Consider the following 23,888-nt stretch of genomic DNA (forward strand, 5'->3'; position numbering starts at 1 on the left):
ATTCCCAAAGATGACCCCCCAAAAAAAGATGAGAATGAAAGATAATGAGTAACCTAAAGGAAAAAATGACAGAAAATACAAGAGAATTTCATTTAGTTGGAACATTACTAAACACCCTAGCATTCTATTTTGTAATTAGGGATGCAAACGGTTGGGATTTCAGACAAGAAAACACATTGGAGAGCTGGATCGTACCGGATCCGGGACAACCAAAATTTACAAAATCTGACCAGTTTGCAACCCTATTTGTAATTTATATTAAGACAATTTTTTGTGAATTAATCACAAGTTACCCCAGACACTGAATGCCATAAACATCAATAAGTTCTAAATTGGGGGTTTTATTCGTGGTGAGAAGAGCATATATATGCTTGTATGTGCGTGTTTTGTGTATCTCAACCCTTCTTCAAGTCTATACATGTTTCTGCCAGTACATTGTTCTTTTCTATTTCCATAAAACCAGAGACCATTAAATATGAGCAAGAGCAAGAGACTACTCGGCGCCCTTTTAGTTTTCTTGGATTTGCTTATGAGTTCTGGTCACCTTTGACTACACAACCACACAATGTGATGGTGCAGAAACCTCCAGGTTAATTTGTTCTGCCTTTCTAGTCAACTCTCAGCCTAGAGGTGCAAGCTATGATGGGAAAGAAGTCATTGGATGCTTCAATAATGCAAAATCTCAAAAGATTCTCTGACAATAAGTAATAGGGAATGACATTATTGTACAATGCTACAACTCAACAATTAATTGTTTTGTGTGTGTGTGTGTGTGTGTGGTTCTGGAGCCTGTCCTTTGCCTTGGCAAAAGTATAAGCAAGCCAAAGAACAAATCATATAAAGAATTGAAGGTGCCAAAGATAAGTCCCTTGATACTCCCAACTACATCATCTAATTGGTTATGCCAATGGTATGACCATCACCACATTAGGGATATATAACAAGATAAACTACCATAGGATATGAGACATGAGCACATGCACGCACACTATGAGACATGAGCACATGCGATCAAGTGTGTGTGCAAGTGCATGTGTGTGTGTGTGTGCATGAGTGTGTGTGTGTATGAATCAAGCCTATTCTTTGTGTCTCGGGAATGTATGATTTCTCTTTCTTGCAGAACAAAAAAGTTGAAACAATTAAAAGGGGAGACAGATCCATATCAAGAGGGCCATAAATGAAAAAATAATTTTCATTTGACTCAAGAACTGAGAAATGCATTTCAAAGGGACAGAAGCTAGTGTCCCCATCGTATTTTGTTCTGGTTGGTCTGGCACATGATTCTTACATCATATGGTTTATCCATTTATGAATCCAGCTTGTGACTAGGATTTTACTTTTCTTAAGATGTCTTCAGTTGATTGGGTTCCCATCACTTACCCTTAACATGTGAGATCAAAGATTATCATACATAGTTGTCTTTTCTTTATTCCTATTCGACGACCACACAAATATTTCTCATAGTTTTTTGTATCTCTTCCGTGGTTTAAAAAGATAATGTAGCTAAAAGCCAAAAACTAAACTATCTCTGAGGACAAGATAAATCCAAAGGTCCAATAGAAAGATTAAGTCTTTATAGTTATTCATGCACAGGTCAAAGCTGGAACTAACTTATGGAACCTCCTGACATTTATGAAAAGCGAGCAGTAAAATTAATTATATAATTCCATTAGTCATTTCTTATGTGAATACATAAAGAAAGAAGTTCTTAAGAATAGAAAAGATGATTTAGCTCATAATGTGCGAGTCAAAACATAAGAAACATAAACCAAAACACATCGTTATTATTTACAACCCTGAAAATGTACAGTTGAATGGCTGATCCAATAACGATGAAAATAGTGAGTCTACCAGAAAAACATGTTGAAAGACGGTACAAAAATCTAAAAAATGAAGTGAACAGTCGCTGGCAATTCAAGTGATAGATTATAGGATGATATCTTACATTGACAGTCTTTCCACTTCCACCACATTGTGAGCAGGTGGACTGCAACCTGAATGGACCTTTTTGCATGAATATCTGTAATTCACCAACACAATACAAACGTTTGAACCACATCATAGAAAAATCATAGCCTTTGCATATAAATCAGGTTTCTAGAATAAAAGCCTACCATCCCTGAGCCTCTGCATTGCCTGCATGTTTCTGGCTTGGTTCCAGGAGGAACACCACTACCACCTGAAAAATTAACAACAAACTCATATAAATCTGAAAACAAGATCCCAAGATAACCAAAAAAGATATAAACTTGTTCGTAAGTATTAACCAAAAGGCTGGAAATATAAAAAGATTAATTTCTTACAAAAGAGTAAAAAACAATACCACAAGCATCACAGGGTAAAGTGGTTTGGAAAGTCACTGTCTTTGTACACCCTTGAACAGCTTCCATGAATGATAGTTCAAGGGAAGCCTATTAAGAGAGAGAGAGAGAGCAGATGAGTTAACACCAGCCAAAACAATCTAAACAAGTAGTTGACTTATTGAAAGGAACAGCTAATGACCAACCTTGACATCTGGGCCGCCAAATCCTTTTTGATTAAAAATGTTCTTGAATGCCTGACATTAATTTATTACATGCCAAACAAAATGAGTAGATATATTATTACATGCCAAACAAAATGAGAAAGTTAGATATAAACAGAAATGACTCCTTAAAAATAAAGAGTTGAGTTCAGTTCCCATTATAGAGCAGTCTTTAAGGACCAATTGGAGTAAGAATGAAATTACTATATATCTCCAAACAGAATCTACTACAGGAACTAATTGTAGAAGCATAAATCTTAATAATAATTTTCTTTTAGCATTAGGATTTAAAAGAAAAAGGTACAAAACAAATGATAATTCTACACTTAAAAAGTCTGCTATGAGAAGCTTCCCAGACAGGATTCTACGCTAAAAGAAAACTACACAGAACTACTAAATTGCATTGAAACGTCCTATTTGAACCAATAATAGCTCATACTTGCTCAGAATAACAAATAATCGGTCTTTCATGTGGGGTAAATTACAAATATCTATTTAAATTTGGTTGAAAAAAGAAACTGACTTCAAAAAGGATTTTCCTTAGAGATCTTAGATCTTATTTCTAAAAACAATGGGATCTCTACTGGTCTTTTGTGTCAAAAAGTCTTAAGATGGTTTCAAAAATGTTCATTTTAAAAGCAGATAAAAGACTTTCTGAAGATATCTTGAATCACTTCTCAACACTCTGCAGATGAAGAATGACACCACAGAGACAACAACTAAGAATGAGCTCCTAAAATCTGTCAGGTGCCACCAATTGTACCAATGATATGGGAACAATTCAGTACTGAATTTTCGACATGCATTAAAGCAAAGGTTTGGACCTATCCAACCCTAAGCTAGTATTATTATTCAAAAGTATACTCAATTATCACCAAGTGAAATAACTGAGGGCAAAAGCATATCATTAATGAATGCTATGACAGAGAGGAATAACGGAACCAAAAGTATCAGATCCTAGAATAGTATTAGAATAATATCCAAAAAGGCTGAATAAGGGAATAACTCATGAGGTAAATATGGGCTAGTCAACTTCACCCTATTATGCAAGATCTAAATGCGTCTCAATGGTACAAGCCCATATCAACCTTTTACCCATGAAGTAGCCACCTTACATCAACCAAAGGCCCAAGACAAGCCATGAACCTCACTCTGTCAGTCATTCATGTTTATTCACATGTACATCCACACAAACAACACACACATGTTTCTCTCTCTCTCTCGTGTGTGTGTGTGTGTGTGTATGTGTGTGTGTGTGTGTGTGTGTGTGTGTGTGCACGCACATGGGTGTGCATGCTTGCTCCACTAAAGTTCTTAGTTCTCATATGAGCAGAACTAATAGATTTGGAAGCAACTTACTATCAAACTTTTAGTTTGCTCAATTTCATTGATGTCTGTGTATCATTTAAGAAACAATAAAAGAAAAGGACGGCCAGGAGGAATCGTCCAGCTCTCATCAAGCTTAGATCTTCTAGCTAGGGTTTTTCTACTAAATAAGCAGCATAGAGGTCTGATAGGTCAAGCAGGTTTCACGTCATAGTAAATTTGCAAAAGAAAGAGCTTGATTGTCCAGGTTATACAAAAACCAAGCCGACAAATAGTGATCATCTAATATATCTTGCTTTACATGCACTTACTGGAACAAAACAAATGTAATTTTGTAATTATCATCCTTTAGCTATACATTATTTCAATGCTGCAATGATGACTTAAATTTTGCTAACAGAAATCAGGACACTACATCTAAGTGGAAAAACCTCCAGCTTTGACTCATGGTCATGGATGTGGGAATTCGGCAGATATGGGGCAGAGAAAGAGAAACTTTGTGTAAAGTAGAATAAAGAACACATCTACAAATTTAGTTATTTAATCACTGAACATATAATACAAATAATACAGCAGATAACATATGCAAGTTTAGAAGAAAAACTCCTATTACACAACATATAACCAGGAGAATGTCATGAAGATGACAAATTAAGAAGGAAATCAACAATTAACAACAAATATCAGAACTTGTGATCACAAAAGAATGAATAAGGTCATGGACAACACAGAATATATCTGTGAAGAAGTAACTGCTCTGTATCAGCCTTTAGACAGAGTTGAACATGCCCTCCTCCAAGGTCCTTGAAAGTAATTGTAACATGATTCTACAACATGGCTTCAACTCAGTGCAACAAACTGATTTGAGATGCTCGGGTAGTCTCTAAAGGCAGCAACATTTCAGGCTATGCAATGCTTGAGAGTTAGAATCAAATGCACAAAGTCCCAGGTTGAAGCACCAAGTGTAAATTCTGTGGTTCAAGCACTGACTGCTAGTACGAAGAATTAAAGCACTTGGTTTATTTTACAGGAATGGACTAGGTGACCATGCAGAGCTACATGTAGAAATAAGGAATATATATCACCTATAACTAGATATTAACAATTTAGAAGGCGTCAAGACATGGAATCCACATAACAATAAAGGATGGATGTGTTGGCACATGCATCAAATGTAAAGAAACTTGGTTCATTGATGATTATTGGAATCATTCCAAACCTCTGCCATTATTGAAAATAATGTGAATGAAATTACCAAGAAAGATAATAGAAGGCATAAATATAACACATGACCTCATGTATGAAAATGATGTCACTAGCTGAAAGACTGAACACGAAACACAGCTACATTAAAAAAATGTTCCAAATCATAGTTGCCAATATAAACACAGAAGAGAGGCCGGAATATAAGGTGGTGAGCTTGCTGATATCTGTAATGTAATACAAAAGAAGTCCAAATGTCGCTTATGGACATACACAATCACAATGACCACTTATGGGTCAATTATATAAACACAAAACACACACAAATCAGCCACTTATGGGCATACAACACACATAAAAATATTGAATGTTATTGAGAAACAGCTCTAAGCAAAAGCAATACAAAGAATGGAGTTTCAAGTTTTCAACCCCACTATATACACAAAGGAGGCCAAGAGTAGCCCTTGGGGCATCCCCCCCCCCAACGGCTAGAAATGTAGCCCCAACGGTTCTATGGTCAAATGAGCAATAAGCCCAACCCTATTCTATAATGTACAAAAATAAAAATAAGAGAAAAATAAAAATAGAAAAAGGGTATACAATGACCATAATACCCATACATATACAAAAAGACTAAAATACTCCTATGTATATACATTGACACTCCCCCTCAAACTTACGGTGTGATCACCGAAAGTTTGACTAATAAGAAATGAAACCTACGAGAAGGGAGGCAAAATTGTCGTCTTCAAAAATTCCTCTTTGACAAAATGACAGTCCATTTCGATGTACTTAGTGCGCTCATGAAAAGTGTGATTCCTAGCAATGTATATGGCACTTTTGTTATCATAGCATAATCTCGATGGTGTTGATGATGGCACTCCCATGTCTGCCAGTAAGCTCCTCAACCAAACAATTTATGATGTTGTGGTCATAGCCCAATACTCAGCTTTTACGGATGACAGAGACACCTTTTGTTGCTTTTTGCATTTTCAGGCAGTGAGTCTCTTACAAAAACACAAAAACCAGTGGTTGAGCGTCTATCATTGGGATCTTCTCCTCAGTCAGAGTCAGAATATGCAACTAATTTAAGAGAAGAGGAAGATAACAATAATCATTTGTTAACTGAACAATATGCATAACACGCATATGAACTGAGGTAGGAGAGTGTCGAAATTGACTAGCAATGTGTACTGCATGAGATATGTTTGGTCCGGTGATGGTCAAATATGTCAAGGCACCGATCATCTCTCGATATGGAATGGGATCGTCTAATGGGGTTCCATCATCAATCTTCATCTTCGAGTTGATAACTTTGGATGTCTACTCTCATTTAGTCAGTTAGGCTAGATCTGCCAATAATCTCAATAGCAAATTTAGATTGAGTTAACAAAAATCCTCTAGAGAATAAGCTACTTCAATCCCTAAGAAAATCTAAATCAGTTATTTCAAAATTTTGTTTAAGTACATGCTTAATATGAACCAAGAAGAGTAGAAGGTACTTATTTTGGCAATGCCTCACACTTTGTTATGATGAACACTTTCAATCTTCAATGAACCAGTCACACGAGCAACACACTTCAAGTGAAGCTATGGGCACGCCTCCTGAGGCTCTATGAGGTCTTCTCGATCTACCACAAATCCCTTGAATGCCTCAATAACATTAGTAGAGCACCAAGGCTCTGATGCCATGTAATGTAATGCAAAAGAAGTCCAAATGTCACTTATGGACATACACAATTACAATGACCACTTATGGGTCAATTTCATAAACACAAAAAACACACGAATCAGCCACTTATGGGTATACAACACAAAAAAATATTTGAATGTTATTTCGAAACTGCTCTAAGCAAAAGCAATACAAAGAGTAGGGTTTCAACCCCATTATATACACAAAGGAGACCATGAGTAGCCGTTGGGGCCTCCCCAACGGCTCTATGGTCAAATGACCAATAAGCGCAACCCTATTCTATAATACACAAAAATAAAAATAATAGAAAAATTAAAATAGAAAAAGGGCATACAATGACCATAGTACCCTTACATATATAAAAAGACTAAAATACCCTTATGTATATACATTGACAATATCATCTATACAGAAACAGTTACAAGATTCAAAATGCTATTGGGAACCTAGTAATAAGCTCTACGAAAAGCAGAATTGTCTATTCCTTCTTAGCGCATCCCATTGAGTCTAAATGCATTGTAGAAGCTAGTTCAACAATAGAAGTTCCAAGGCAAATGAAATTAACAATACAGTCATGGTGACTTGAAAGAAATGCAAAATACCTCATTAAATCCACCGCCAAAGATGTCTTCAAAGCCAAAACCAAATCCACCACCCCCAAATCCAGGACCTCCAGGACCCCCTCCAGCAGCAGCTTGTTCAAATTGTTCAGGACCAACCTGTCAAATGTACCAATAGACATTTCAGAGCAATTTGAGGTTAAACGGCACTCATGACAACTGCTGAAAGAGGCACACCAAACCACACAGAAATTTCCTAAGAATGCATAAAACTCAAGCCATAAGGTAATAATACAACACAAAAACAAGATAGTGTACATGTGTATACAACTACGAGAAAGCACAAGGAATAGAAAGAAGTTCACAACACATTCAAGGAACAAGAAGTCAAGAAAATTTTATTCAGAACACATGCATCAGCAATATGGTAGTAAAAAATTACTTTTCAACCTTTCCTGTGAGAAGCCCAGAGCAACATGAATTTAACTTTTGCACACATTAAAGCAAACATGCACACACAAGCACAAGCACATGTGTGGGAATGCGTGCATGCATGCCCACACACACCATTATATATATATATATATATATATATATATATATACATACAGAGAGAGAGAGAGAGGAGAGGGTGGATGTGCACGCCCTAAGTGCAACGGTGTTAGACACTGTTTTTCAGCGATTAGACTATACGGGTATGTTCGGCATGCTCCATTTGCTAGGAAGCAGCCCTTGGTTCGGGTTTCTTTTGACAAAAAACATGATTTTGTAAGGTTTTTAAAATTTGTGGGTACTTGGCTTTTCAACCCTCATAAAAAACTGGTTGTGTTGGAATCAGAATTTATAAAAATAATAATAATAAAGAACTGGTGAAAAATTAAGTGCACCTTGTGCTCACAGATAAATTCGTGCACCTCTCTCTCTCTCTCTCTCTCTCTCTCTCTCTCTCTCTCTCTCTCTCTCTCTGTGTGTGTGTGTGTGCGTGTGTGTGGATAGTAAGGTTTGATCATGGTGACCTGGCCATTCGAATGAGTGGGAAATCATAGATTCAGGTCATGTTGACCCAATTGGACCTCATAGATGTTACAGCATGGTCCAGATGCTAGAAATCAACTCTTAGATCATGCTTGTTTGATGAAAAATCATAATTTTATGAGGTGAGAAAATATACCACATTGTGGGCTGATGATTTTTTAAGTCTCATAAAATCGTGGTACATGTAGTAATTGAATGATCCAAGGGCAACCAAACATGTAGATCACATCTATAAGGTTTGTTTTACAAAAAGCAACAAAGAAAAAAGAATTTAAAAAAAAATGGACATCATGGCTACCTGACCAAAAACTTACCCTTACACAAACATATATTTTATAGGAAAATATTTGCTACGCTCTAGATTACCATACTTTCTAGTTAAAACTCATACATGCAGATTTTATTTGATCAATTTGACTCCATAGATGTGTTCAACATGGTCCATTTACTAAGGAATAAAGACATGATTTTCTCAATCATGGAATGTTCACACATTGTGGACCATTGAATTTTGAAGCCCTTAATAAGTAAGCTTATACATTAAGATTGGACAATCTAAAACATGTCTTTTACTAAATAAACCATATCGATCATATCCACAAGGCTTGACCCACAAAAAAGACATACACAAGGAAATGTGATGGAACGTGTTTCCACTAGTGTACAAAAAAGACACACAGGAAATGTGATGGAACAGCATGTTTCCACTAGTGTACGGTACACTTGAGGATAGCCAATATTTTCATATATATATATATATATATATATATATATATCAATTATATAAAAAACCAACCGAGCATTTTGCCTTTCCTTTTGGTAATTCTAACCCTACAAATGTGATCTACAAGGTCCATGTAGAGAGGATTGACTTTTGAATCAACGAATTCCAACATGTAAGCAGGCTTTTCAAGCAATTCAAAAATTGATGGTCATAAAGGCTCCAAAATTTCATGATTTAAAAAACACATCTATCGTCCAAAAAATACAATCTCAGGATTGATCCCTAGTATATTGACCATGCTAAACACATTTACAGCATCAAAGTCGGTCAAAACAACCTAAAATTATAAGTTTCTAGGTTGATTGTTCCTAGGGGTGTCAACGGGTCAGGTTTGGTTCGGACCCAGGTAGAACCATACTTGGGCCGATTTTCGGGTATGGTATCGGGTTCGGTCCCAGGTCTAATTGGGTCCACTAATAAGATAAACCACACCCAGACCCAATAAGGACTACATGAACCAGACCCGGACCATACCCGGTCTTAATCGGAACTCGGAGCGGGCCCGGGTCTCGTATAAAATTTCACAAACTATACCTGGATCAATGTATTAATCGGACTTTCGAATAAGGACCCAGGTCTTAATTAGGTCTTATTATTTATCACCATACACGGACCCTATAGGGTTTGGCTCGGGTCGGGTATGGGTATACCGAACCCATTGACACCCCTAATTGTACCTACAATCGATGGCAGCAATCTATATATATATCATAGTCAATGATATCAACGATGTATTGAAAATATCGTGAGAAATACCGAGAAATTAAGGTACCCGATAATATCAGGCAAATCTCATGATATTTTCAAAATATTGCAAAACAAAAATACCTCGATATTATCACGATATTTTTGCAAAAAAAAATAAAAAATCTTATTTTTTATATTTTAAGTTCAATTTTTCTATTTTTTTTTATTTTGCATTTTAAAAACTTTTAAAACTTTTTTCATTGTATTTTTTTAGGAAAAATAATCAAAAATTTATTATTTCTTACTATTATTTATATTTTTTCAAATTTTTATGCTTCCCAGATTTTCAAACTTTTGAAAATGTCTTCGAGAAAAAAATTGCTGAGAAATTACCTACCCAAACAGGTGACTATGATATATATATATCGGAAGTGTTACAGTGTGCACTGTAATAACATGCACAATTGGTTTTAGGACAAAATATGCCCTTAAAAATTGCGTCTTAGTAATTTTTGGTGTTGGTTTTCTGTCTTCAAAATTGCATCTTAGTACTTAAAAACCAAAATGCCCTTCCTTTAAACCTATCAACATTTTCCCTAACTGCTCCCCCTCATTCACCGATTGTCCGCCATCAAAACCCATCAGAAAATCGTCGGAATCTAATTTGGGATGAGTACCTCTCTCTCTCTCTCTCTCTCTCTCTCTCTCTCTCTCTCTCTCTCTCTCTCTCTCTCTCTCTCTCTCTCACAAAATCAACATCCAAAAAAACAAAAAAGCAATTGATCTCTACAATCACAAGAACCACCACTATTGAAAACCCCGAAAAAAAAACTTGGATTTGGGTCGGACCCGAACCCAACCTGAGGCCACCACCTCCCTTGCGCCTTCTAAAGACAGCGAGGCAGGGGAGGGGTTTCAAATAGAAACCCCCTTTCCCCTCTCGCTCTCTCTTGTGTCTCTCTGTACTCCCTCTCCCCTTTCACTTTGTGTCGGCAACCTCACCGCCACCGGCGACCCCCTCCGGCGACCTCCAGGTACGCACTCTTTCTTCTTCTTCTTCTCCTTTTCCTTCTGTCTCTCTCTCCCTCACTTCTTCGTCTGCGCAGGGAGGGGCTGGGCCACCTCCCTGCCTCCCTCAATCGTAAGGGAGCGGCAAAGACCCTTCCTTGCTGCCTTAAATCGCAGGAGAGGGGCAGAGCCCCCTCCCTGCGATGTGTTTTGCGAGGGAGGGGCCCAACCCCCTCCCGATACCTTTGTTTGCAGGGGAGGGGTCGAGCCCCTCCCTGCGCGCTGTATTTGGCAGGGGAGGGGTCGAGCCCCCTCCATGCGTCTCATTTTGGCAGGGGAGGGGCCAAGCCCTCCCTGTGCTCCCTGCAGCCAAGGGAGGGGCCGAACCCCCTCCCTGCACCATCTTTAGCAGAGGAGGGGCCCAGCCACCTCCCTGCACCCTTTTACGACAGGGGAGCTCCCTGCTCCCTTTTTCCGACAGGGGAGGGGTCGAGCCCCCTCCCTGCACCCGCGTTTTTCAGGGGAGGGGATGTGACGCTCCCTGCACCTTCCAGAGACAGGGAAGGGGCGGAGCCCCCTCCCTGTACCCACTGTATGCAAGGGAGGGGTTGAGCCCCTTCCCTGCGTACCCTTTGGCATGGATGGGGCCAAGCCCCACCCTATGCACTCGTTTTGCAGGGGAGGGGCCAAGCCCCTCCCTGTGCACTCATTTTGCAGGGGAGGGGCCGAGGCCCTCCCTGCACCCTCAGTTTGGTGGGAGAGGGGCCGATCCCCCTCCCTGCGCCTCCTCCTTCTAGTAGGCATGGGCGTGGCCCCTGCCTGCGCTAATTCCGGCAAGCAGGGGTGAAGCCCCTTGACTCCCCCTTTTTGATCGACGGGCAGGGGCATCGTCCTTGCTTCCTTGCTCCTTCGACAGGCAGGGGCGAAGCCCCCTGTCTCACTTGTTTTTGTTAGGCAGGGGCTTTACCCCTGCCTCTCTTCCACCATGTCAGGCAGGGGCACAACCCCTGCTTACTCTCATTTTCGGAAGGCAAGAGTGCAGCTCCTGCCTCTGTTCGATTTTTCGAAAGGCAGGGAAACAACCCCTGCCTCTGCATGAACCGTTGACAGGCAGGGTGCAGCCCCCTGCCTCCCCGTTGGTTGCTGACAGCAGGGGCTCGCGGTCCCTACTTTTTTCGCGTTCAGCAGGTTCCCAAGGGCACGATGCCCCTGCCTCTTCTTCTTTCACGTTAGGACAGCGACAACTCCCCTGTCGTCTCTACCTTTCTGGTTGAAATAGCATGTTGATGTCTTGCTTTTGCAGCTCGTACGATGCATCCCGCTCGCGCCCCGCTACCCGACCCGTTAATCGCTTATACCCGCAGAAGCCAACAAGCTCGCAACTCCCCAAGGTAGGGAAAGATTGCACGGAGGACTTTGACAATTGAATTGAGTTCAATTAAATGAAAAGGATAATTACAACAACAACAACTACGCCTTCATCCCAAAACAATTGGGGTCAGCGATATGAACCAAAAAAGAAATTCATTTTGGGTCTTCCACATGAATCCTTTTCCTCCAATCATTTCTATCCAACGCCATGTCCTCGGTGAGGTTCAAAGCATTCATATCCTTTCCTATCATCTCCATCCAAGTCTTCCTAGGCCTACCCCGACCTCTTTTAACTAATATATTTTCCCATTTCTCCAACCTTCTAACTGGAGCATCATTAGGCCTTCGCCGAATATGTCCATACCACCGTAAACGATTCTCTCGCATCTTATTTTCAATGGGTGCAACACCTACCTTCTTACGTATCTCTTCGTTCTGAATCTTATCTTTTATTGTATTTTCACACATCCATCTCAGCATACGCATCTCAGTTACACTCATTTTTTGAATATGATGTCTCTTGGCAGCCCAACATTCCGTACCATATAGTAAAGCGGGTCTAATAGTCGTCCTATAAAACTTTCCCTTCAACCGCAATGGCATTCTACGATCGCACAGCACTCCAGTAGCACTTTTTCATTTCATCCACCCAACCTTTATCCTATGATTTACATCTCCATCAATTTCTCCATACTTTTGAATGATGGATCCCAAATATTTGAAATAATCATTCACCGGTATATCTTGCATAATTAAATATATATATATGCATATATATATATATATATATTTATATGAGTACGCATTTAACTCAAAGACGCGGTTTCGCGATTCTTGTCCTTTACTTTCTCTCATATCTTTACTTTGCCGTCGCGCTTTGCGCCCAAGCACTTGCTTTTGCAAATGTTTCGTTACTGCCTTGCCATTACAGATGATGCTCAGGTTTTCGCTGATTGCATCTGCTATAAAGGCAGCCTCGTGGATGATGCAAGAGGCATTTACCACTCTCCCTCTTGAGACAAGAGTTGAGTCGAGAGCTTAACGATATTCCTAGCAGGGATCATCACTTTTCGAGTGAGCAGTCCTGCAAAGTAGACTTGAGAATTTAGAGAGTTGCGCAAATGCATCAAAGACTGCTCAAATCGATGTATTTGGAAGGATGTGATTGGTTGGTTTTGTTCGTCTATCTGACATATCTCGGGTAACCCCGAATTAGGGCTTGAACAAACTTCTCAGCGGGGGTTCTGTTGAGAAACTCGTATCTAGTTTATCGAGGCATGTAAATAACACGATAGCGGATGAGATTCTTGAAAATCGCATGTCAAATGTTGGCACAAGTTGTTGGTTGTTTCAAAAGATAAAGAATGTCAAAAGTAAAGTTTAAGAAACATTACATCTTTGTTAAACACTTTTTTGAGGCTCCTATTGAGGAACTATACCCCTTTCATCTTAGAGTACTTGTAGCCGTGCACTACACGCTAGTACTGTAATGATCGAATGAGACGGTCGTGTGACCTCGAACAGTGCTAAATGCACAATGTTGTAAACACATAAAAATGGGATCGCCTTCACAGGTAAGATGCTCATTTATTCAAAAGACCAGATCATATAGAATGAGTCGTCAGTTAATTTACCCCTGACGCACTCAATCGCTTCTTTAGTTTGTCAAGGGAGAGGACAGAGTGGTACACACTCCAATGGACAGGTTGTTAATAACCACCCCACGGGCAAAGATCCGGCCTCCTCAGTCATTGGAGTTAGGGGAAGGGATTACCAGACATTATCCTAGGTGGTAGATCCCATGGACTTTTGCAGAAGTTGGATGCATCTGTTGCCAAGTACCTGCCTTTGGGGAATCCTCTCTTGGCTAAAGTCGTCCCCTTTATGAGCGGACTGAACTAGCTATTCGGGTTATTGAAAATACATAGAATAACATACGCCTGAACTAGTCTCAGTTGTTTCTACGATTTGTTTGCGTGTACCCGCAAGCCAATAATATCAAAACATAAGTCTATTCAGACTGGTAGATGGGTCATAAGACTTGCTAGTTACGCGGTAGTTCATAGCTTACGATCAAATGAATCGTCATGTTGCGTTTGACGGTTGAACTGATTACCTGTTTAACTATTGATCTGCTTTAAACTGCTTAGCATGCTGAATTAAATGTTATTGATTTGGTTTTCTGTAGTCTCTTTTGTGCACCTACTAGTTTTACGCAAAACTAATCCATTCTATGAGTACATGTGATGATTATGGACACCACAGGCGATGGCAAGATGGCTTCAAGATTTCATTTTCTTGCTCTTAGCTCGCGTCCTAGACGTTTTTGAGTTTTGTCACTGATTTTCCTTTGGATATCTGAATTTTGTACTATTTGGGAACTTTAAATGAAAGTGGTTTTTCCAAGTATCATGTGTAGTGAGTTTTGGTTCTTTTAGCTAACGTGCCCAAAGTTGTCAGCTTGCCTTTCTAAATTCAACAAAAGAATTATCTTCCACTAATTACATAAACAAACTCTGAAAGGAAAGAGATTTTCTTCTAGTCGCTTGCCTGTTTTCTAAAAGGTTCGCAAGTTTGAAATTTTGGGGCGTTACAGATTCTTGACCATTGAGTATCTGCATTGTGTTGTGAGTATACAATTTCTCTTGCTTTGTAGCTGTATTTTGCATTGTTAAGCTAAGTGGCTTGACACGTTCTGCTTATGTACCAGCATTGCTGGACTTTTGTAAACTACTCATGTTACGCATAAATGGTACTAATGTTTTTGGCTTCTATCTTGAGCTTTCTGAAATTTCTGATCTTTGGTATCCCTTGTTTACTTCAAGGATGATAGGAAACTCGAACGAAGATTCTGCTGACAAATGGTGAAATCAGCGAGGTTTCGTGATAGATTCTCTAAGTACCCTGGTAGAGGCTATGCGAGACCAGGTTCGTTCCTAAAGGGATCAAGCGCCCTTTCCTGAACCGAGCCAGCATACTGTAGTGACGTACAAAAAATTTTTGAAGCTTGACCCCCCGACCTTCATCAGTAAGCCTGACCTAGGTATGGTCGAGAACTGGGTGAAGGAGGTGAAACGAGCGTTTGAGGTCTTCTCAGTCCCCAACGTCAAGAAGACGTTATACGGGACCTTCAGGCTGAAGGACAATGCCCACAGCTGTGGGGCAAGGCCCGAGGTGTGCAGTTTTCGAGAATTTCACAAATTCCTTGGAAAGCTTTCAGAAAAGCTTTCTTGGAGAACTACTTCCCTCCTCATGCGAGGGAGAAGAAGGTGAAGTTCTTGGAGCTCAGCCAGGGCAATTCGAGTTTGACAGATTACATCGCCAAATTCCAAAGTTTAGAACATTACTGCCCCAACCTGTTCGCGGATGATCGCAAGCGGACAGGAAAGTTTATTCGGGGGCTGAAGGAGGAGCTCATGTATCGGGTCCTAACTAGTTGCCCTCGACCTTCTCTGTGACAGTTGTTGCCGTCACCCTCTTGAGTGAAGCCTGGGAGCACTCTAAGAGTACACAGAGCAGGAAGCCACCCGCTGTGGGTGGTGAGCCGAGGACACCATCCGGCGACCCAGGCAAACGGTCGTTCTTTCCCATAAAAATAGAAGAAGGAAAGAAACAGTTTCCTCTTTCGAAGCGCCAGCGGCCTCAGGACAACCCTCCAGCCAAGCAGCAGGCTGTCAATGTATACCCCAGATGTCGACGATCTCACATTGGGCAGGCGTGACTGCTCGAGATAGGTGGATGCTTGTATTGTGGCAAGATGGGTCATTACCTCCGCGAATGTCGCAAAAAGGCGGCTGATGACCTCAGGCAGAACAACGGAGCACCTCTGCTCCCTCGACCATCGCAGCAGCATCAGTCGTCACAACCGCAGTCGAGCGGTCAAAAGAAGGCATCAGGACGCATCTATACCGCCACGGTCGATCAGTTGACCAAGGGCGACCCAGTGCAAGGTACCCTTTTTATCGCTAACCAAGCGGCCCTTCTGCTTTTTTATGGTGGTGCCACAGACTCTTTTATTTCGGTAAATTTTGCCGAGTTTTTGCACATACCTGTAAAACTCTTGCATAATACCCTTAACCCGATTAGAAAAAATACAATTTGTGCGGCCTACGTACGTACCAGAGTTGGACGTAGTCTTGGCAGATCGGATTTACTGGCTTGTGCTATCTTGCAAGATATGACAAAATTTGACATCATCCAATGCATGGATTGGCTGTACAAGTATTATGCCAAGATCTTCTGCCAAGATAGCAGGATTGTCTTATCTCCACCATGAATGCCCAAGGTGGAATTCAAGATCGTGAAACCTGTTCGGGCCAGCAAGTTGATTTTGTCACTAAAGGCGCAGAACTAGGAAGGGATACATTGTCTTCTTGGTCAGTGTCATCCAGTTTGAACCGATGCGAGTCCCGATCGGGGACTTGGAGGTGGTTCGGGATTTTCCTGACGTCTTTCCAGAGGAGCTGCCAGGACTTCGTCCGTCGCATGAGGTTCAGTTCAGCATCGAGTTGCTATCGGGTCCTGCGCCAATTTCAAAGGCTCCATATCGGATGGCGCCAGCAGAGCTCAAGAAGTAGTTGCAGGAGTTGATGGATCAGGGATTCATTCGCCCCAGCATCTCGCCCTGGAGAGCTCCTGTCTTGTTCGTGAAAAAGAATGACGGATCATTGCGGTTGTGCATCGACTATCGGATGCTCAACCAAGCAACAATAAAGAATAAGTACCCGTTTGCATGCATCGAGGATCTGTTCGACCAGTTGCAGAGGGTCAAGATCTTTTCAAAGATCGACCTTAGATCTAGGTACCATCAGCTCAAAATTAAGGGAGATGATATCTCCAAGACAGCCTTCCGGACCAAATACGGGCATTACGAATTTACGGTCATGCACTTCGGACTCACTAACGCTCCTGCAATCTTCATGGACCTCATGAACAGGGTGTTCAAAATCTTCTTGGACACCTTCGTGATTGTGTTCATCAAAGACATCCTGGTGTATTCAGACAGTTGGGAGCAACATCGGGAGCACTTGAGAGTTATTCTCGAAACCTTGGGAGAGGAGCGTTTGTTCGCTAAGTACTCTAAGTGTGAGTTTTGGCTCGAGAAGATCATGTTTTTAGGACATGTCATCTCCAAGGAAGGTGTGTATGTGGATCCAGCGAAGGTGGAGGTTGTACTCAGTTGGCAGCAGTCGAGGAATGTTCGTGACATCAGAAGTTTTCTTGGATTAGCTGGGTACTACCGGAGATTTATCCAGGACTTTTCTAAGATCTCTCTACCCATGACGAAGGTCCTAAAGAAAGAAGCTAAGTTTGTGTGGGACGGTAAGTGCAAAAGCAGTTTTCAGATATTGAAGGAACGTCTTACGACTGCTCATATTTTGGCCTTACCTTCGGGTCAAGGCGACTTCGTGATCTACACCGACGCTTCCGGGACAGCCTTGGATTGTGTCCTAATACAGAACGATAGAGTCATCACATATGCATCGCGCCAACTTAAAATTCATGAGAAGAATTATCTGACTCATGATTTGGAGTTAACAGCGGTGGTCTTCGCATTGAAGATATGGCAACACTATTTGTACGAAGAGCAGTTCGAGGCTTTTACAGATCACAAAAGCCTAAAATACTTGTTCTTGCAGAAGGAGCTAAATATGAGGAACCGGCGTTGGATGGAATTCCTCAAGGATTATGACTCCACCCTGTCCTACCACCTAAAAAAGGCGAACGTCGTGGCCGACGCCCTGAGCCGCAAGTATCCCAACGTTTCTATTAACTTGTTATTCGCTGGGTGGAAGCTAATCGAGGATCTGGTATCGTGGGAACCATTTGCGGTCACTCAAAATTCGATCAGTCTTTCCAGCATGGTAGCTCAGCCTGAGTTATTGTCCAAGATCTTTGTCAGACAGAAGATCGATGCGCAGTACGAAATGCTGAAAGCTCTAGCGCAGCGGGCCGATACCCCCTTCCGTTTGAGTGAGGAAGGAAGTGTATGGCATAAGGATCGCCTCTCGGTACCAAAAGATCCTAATTTGAGAGAAGAGATTCTCGCAGAAGCTCACAAGTCCAAATATACGATTCACCCTGGCGGCACGAAGATGTTCAAAAATTTGCAGCGCAGATATTGGTAGAGTGGAATGAAGCGAGACGTAGCCGAGTACGTCTCAAAGTGCTTGACTTGCCAACAGATTAAGATCGAGCACCAGCAACCAAGCGGAGTGATGCAGCAGATGGAGATTCCACAATGGAAGTGGGAGGACATCATAATGGACTTCATCGTCGGTTTGCCGAGGACGCAGAGGAAACACGATGCGATTTGGGTGATCGTGGATCGACTCACTAAATCGGTGCATTTCCTCCCTATCCGCCTCAGTCAGTCTTTGGGCAGCTTAGCGAACCTCTATGTCCGGGAGATTGTGAGATTGCACGGTGTTCCTGTGTCAATCATCTCCGATCGTGACCCGAGGTTCACCTCCAGGTTTTGGAGGCAGCTGCAGTTGGCCTTGGGCACGAAACTGAAATTCAGCACTGCCTTCCACCCTCAGACCGACGGACAATCTGAACGTACGATTCAGACTTTGAAGGACATGCTGCAAGCTTGCATGATGGACGGAAAGGGGAATGTGACTCTCATACCGAATTGGCAGAATTTGCGTACAATAACAGTTATCATGCTAGCAACGGAATGGCCCCATCAGAAGCCTTGTACGGGAAGCCTTGTCGATCACCTGTTTACTGAGACGAGGTCGGCGAACGGACGCAAGATTCACCTATAGTGCTACAGCACTATACTTAGCAAGTGCAGATGATCAAGGAACGTCTGCGTTCCGCGCAAAGTCCGCATAAGTGTTATGCAGATCGTCGGCATTGAGACTTCGTTTTCTCAACGGGAGATATGGTTTTGGTTAAGGTATCTCCTACAAAGAGCGTTTTCTGGTTCGGGAAGAAGGGACAGCTGAGTCCCCGATTCGTCGGATCATTTGAGATCCTGGATCGAATCGGTGAGGCGGCTTACCGTGTTGCACTGCCTCCTCAGTACGCTCAGATCCATGTCTTCAACGTATCTATGTTGAGAAGATACGTTCACGACCCATCGCACATCATTCATTACGATAATGTGGACATCCAAAAAGACTTGACGTTCGAGGAAAGACCTGTGGCAATCGTTGATCGTCGAGACCAAGTGCTCAGGTCAAAAACAATTTCTCTTGTAAAGGTACGTTGGCAACACCATGGAATAGAGGAATGTACATGGGAGCCAGAGTCAGATATCAGGGAAAAGTACCCTGACTTGTATTATGATTAACGAATATAACAAAAATTTCGCGAACGAAATTATTTTAAAGAGGGTAGGATGTAAAACCCGAAAAAAAAAATTGGATTCGGGTCGGATCCGGACCCGGACCCAACCTGAGGCCACCGCCTCCCTCGCCACTTCTAAAGACAGCGAGGCAGGGGAGGGGTTTCAAATAGAAACCCCATTTCCCCTATTGCTCTCTCGTTTCTCTCTGTACTCCCTCTCCCCTTTCACTTCGTGTCGGCAACCTCACCGCCACCGGCGACCCCCTCCGGCAAGCTCCTTTCCAGCGAGCTCCCTTCGGTGAGCTCCAGGTTCGCACCGTTTTTTTTTTCTTCTTCTCCTTTTCCTTCTGTCTCTCTCTCCCTCACATCTATGTTTGCCCAGGGAGGGGCTGAGCCACCTCCCTGCCTCCCTCAATCGCAAGGGAGGAACAAAGCCCCCTCCTTGCTGCCTTAAATCGCAATGGAGGGGCAGAGCCCCCTCCCTGCGATGTGTTTTGCGAGGGAGGGGCTCAGCCCCCTCCCGATGCCTCTGTTTACAGGGGAAGGGTCAAGCCCCTCCCTGCGTGTCGTATTTGGCGGGGGAGGGTTCGAGCCCCCTCCCTGCGTCTCCTTTTAGCAGGCGAGGGGCCGAGCCCTCCCTGTGCTCCCTACGGCTAGGGGAGGGGTCAAACCGCCTCCTTGCACCATCTTTAGCAGAGGAGGGGCCCAGCCTCCTCCCTACACCCTTTTACAGCAGGGGAGGGGGTCCTGACCCTCCCTGCTCCCTTTTTTCGGCATGGGAGGGGTCGAGCCCCCACCCTGCACCCTCGTTGTTCAGGGGAGGGGCTGTGACCCTCCCTGCACCTTCCAGCGACAGGGAAGAGGCGGAGCCCCTGCCCTACGTACCCTTTGGCAGGGATGGGGCCAAGCCCCTCCCTGTGCACTCGTTTTGCAGGGGAGGCGCTGAGCCCCTCCCTGCACCCTCTGTTTGGCAGGGGAGGGGCCGAGCCCCCTCCCTGCGCCTTCTCCTTCTAGTAGGCAGGGGTGTCGCCCCTGCCTCCTTGCTCCTATGGCATGCAGAGGTGAAGCCCCATGTCTCCCTTGTTTTTGTTAGGCAAGGGCTTTACCCCTGCCTCTCTTCCACCTTGTCAGGCAGGGGCACAACCATTGCCTACTCATTTTCGGAGGGCAGAGGCGCAACCCCTACCACTGCCTCGACAGGCAGGGGTGCAGCCCCCCGCCTCCTCCTTGTTCGCTGACAGCAGGTCAGCAGGGGCTCGCAACCCATGCCCCTGCTTCTTTCGCGTTCAGCAGGTTCACAGGGGCACGATGTCCTTGCCACTGCTTCTTTCACGTTAGGACAGTGGCAACGCCCCTGTCGTCTCTACCTTTCTGATTGAGATAGCATGTTGACGTCTTGTTTTTGCAGCTCGTACGACGGATCTCGCTTGCGCCCTGCGACCCCACCCGTTAAACGCTTGTACCCGCAGATGCCATCAAGCTCGCAACTCCCCAAGGTAGGGGAAGATTGCACGGAGGACTTAGACAATTGAATTGAGTTCAATTAACTAAAAAGGGCAATTAAATAAATATATAATAATATATATATTTATACGAGTATGCGGTTTTGTGATCTTTGTCCTTTACTTTCTGTCATGTCTTTACTTTGATGTCGCATTGTGTGCTCAGGCTCTTGCTTTTGCAAATGTTTCGTTACTGTCTTGCCATTGCAGATGATGCTCAGGTCTTCGCTCATTGCATGTGCTATAAAGGCATCCTCGTGGAGGATATAAGAGGCATTTACCAATCTCCCTCTTGCGACAAGAATTGAGTCGGGAGCTTAAAGATACATCATCGTCTAAGGAGAGGGATTCCTAGCAGAGATCCTGGCTTTTCGAGTGAGCAGACCTGCAAAGTAGACTTGAGAATTTTGGGAGCAGTGCAAAACATCAAAGACTGCTCAAATTGAAGTATTTGGAAGGATGTGATTGGTTGGTTCTGTTCGTCTATCCGACATATCTCGGTAACCCCGAATTGGGGCTTGAGCAAACTTCTTAGCGGGGGTTCTATTGAGAAACTCATATCCCGCTTATCGAGGTCAGTATCGAATCATCTGAGGCATGTAGATACTACAATAGCAAATGAGATTCTTGAAAATCGCATGCCAAATGCTAGCACAAGTAGTTGGTTGTTTCAAAAGATAAAGAATGTCAAAAGTAAAGTTTGAGAAACATTACATCTTTGCGAAACACTTTTGTTGAGGCTCCTATTGAGGAACTATACCCCTTTCATCCTAGAGTACTTGTAGTCGTGCACTACACGCTAGTAATGCGATGATCGGATGATACGGTCGTGCGACCTCGAACAGTGCTAAATGCACAATGTTGTAAACACATAAAAATAGGATCGCCTTCACAGGTAAGATGCTCATTTGGTCAAAAGACCAGAGCATATAGAATGAGTCGTCAGTTAATTTACCCCTGACGCACTCACTCGCTTCTTGTAGTTTGTCAAGGGAGAGGACAGAGTGGTACACACTCCAATGGACAGGTTGTTAATAACCACCCCACGGGCAAAGATCCGACCTCCCAAGTCATTGGACTTAGGGGAAGGGACTACCAGACATTATCCTAGGTGGTAGATCTCATGGACTTCTGCAGAAGTTGGATGAATCTGTTGCCAAGTACCTACCTTTGGGGAATTCTCTCTCGGCTAAAGTCGTCCCCTTAGGAACGCACTCAACTAGCTATTCGGGTTATTAAAAATACATAGAATAACAGACGTCCGAACTAGTCTCAGTTGTTTCTACGATGTTTGCGCGTACCAACAGGCCAGTAATATCGAAACATAAGTTTGTTCACACTGATTGATGGATCATAAGACTTGCTAGTTGCATGATAGTTCACAGTTTACAATCAAATGAATCGTCATGTTGCGTTTGACAGTTGCACTGCTTACTTGCTTTGAATTGCTTACCTGTTTAACTGTTGATCTGCTTTAAACGGCTTAGCATGCTGAATTAAATGCTCTTAATTCAGTTTCCTGTAGTCTCTCTTGTGCACCTACTAGTTTTTCGTAAAACTAACATATTCTATGGGTACAGGTGATTATTAAGTACACCACGGGCGATGACAAAATGGCTTCAAGATTTTCTTTTCCTGCTCTTAGCTCGTGTCCTGAACGTTTTTGGGTTTTATCATGGATTTTTCTTTGGATATCTGAATTTTGTACTATTTGGGAACTTCTTTAAATGAAAGTGGCTTTTCAAAGTGTTTTGCAAGTATCATCTGTAGTGAGTTTTGGTTCTTTTAGCTAATGTGAACAAAATTGTCAGCTTGCCTTTCTAAATTCAATAAAAATTATTTTCCGCTGATTACATAAACAAACTCTGAAAGGAAAAAGATTTTCTTCTAGTGTCTTGCCTGTTTTCTAAAAGGTTCGCAAGTTTGAAATTTTGAGGCATTACAACTACGGCTTTACATTTTTATATGAATTCACTGTCACAGCAAGCATCTCATTCCAACCTCAAACCGACCACTCAGTAGTACTAAAATCACCCAAAAGCATACACAATTAGATAACACCCGAAGGTAAAATGCAACGAAAAAAAAAAGGAAAAAACAGAATTAAAAATAAGAAATTGTTGGTAATTTGAAGATTTAGAAAAAATGCACAAAAAATCATTTGTTGAAAATTGCAACAGATAATCTAACGATGAGAGTCCACACAATTGGCAGAAAGCATTTGGAGTTGGAAAAAATCGAAAGCGAAGATAGAAAGACATCATAAAAAACATTGTTCACAACAAAGGCTGAATAGGTGGGAAAGCCAAAAACGAGATAAAAAACAAAGCCCAAAACTGTAAACAACCAATCTGAAAAAACAAACAAACAAACAAAGCAACCAAATTCTCAAATAGGATACAACAGTTCTAAAATTCTCAATAAAACTGGAAAACCCAAACCAAAATCCCCAATCCAAGATGGTCTAAGAGCATAGAAATAAGGACGCCAGCAAAGACCCATGCAGGATTGGATTCTGGCAATTTTTTGGCAGGTTTCGGGTGATGGTGGTAACTCATGACTGAGAAGGAGGAGAGGTTAGGGAAAGGGAAAGGGAAGGGGGCTTTAAAGTAAGAGCAGATTGGTCAGTAGGTACTCATTAAATAATATATTTTGAGCAAAAGACAAAAAAACAAATACAGAAATAACAAAAAAAACATTTTAAAAGGTATATTTTGTCCTAAAATAAATTGTGCACCTTATTACAATGCACAAATGGTTGCGCATTGTAACACTTCTCAATATATGTATATATATATAGAGAGAGAGAGAGAGAGAAAGAAAGAGGAATGAAAACCTGCACACTAAAAAACATGCCAAACCAACCCACTAAAACCTGGACCCACCTGTGATAAAA

General features: G+C 42.2%; 1 protein-coding gene across 1 annotated transcript in view; it reads right to left on the minus strand.

Annotated features, from left to right (window-relative positions):
- LOC149817082 (chaperone protein dnaJ GFA2, mitochondrial-like) overlaps positions 1-23,888 on the minus strand; it is a 63,486-nt gene that overhangs the window by 19,152 nt on the left and 20,446 nt on the right. The window contains exons 8-12 of the mRNA XM_089987210.1: positions 7,349-7,465; positions 2,507-2,557; positions 2,324-2,411; positions 2,115-2,179; positions 1,946-2,020 (exon numbers count right to left, since the gene is read on the minus strand). Of these exons, the coding sequence (XP_089843336.1) occupies positions 1,946-2,020; positions 2,115-2,179; positions 2,324-2,411; positions 2,507-2,557; positions 7,349-7,465 (396 nt within the window). The remainder of the gene's footprint in view (positions 1-1,945; positions 2,021-2,114; positions 2,180-2,323; positions 2,412-2,506; positions 2,558-7,348; positions 7,466-23,888) is intronic.

Source organism: Nuphar pumila, chromosome 14 (assembly GCF_984573655.1).
Source record: "Nuphar pumila chromosome 14, dmNupPumi1.hap1.1, whole genome shotgun sequence".
NCBI lineage: Eukaryota > Viridiplantae > Streptophyta > Magnoliopsida > Nymphaeales > Nymphaeaceae > Nuphar > Nuphar pumila.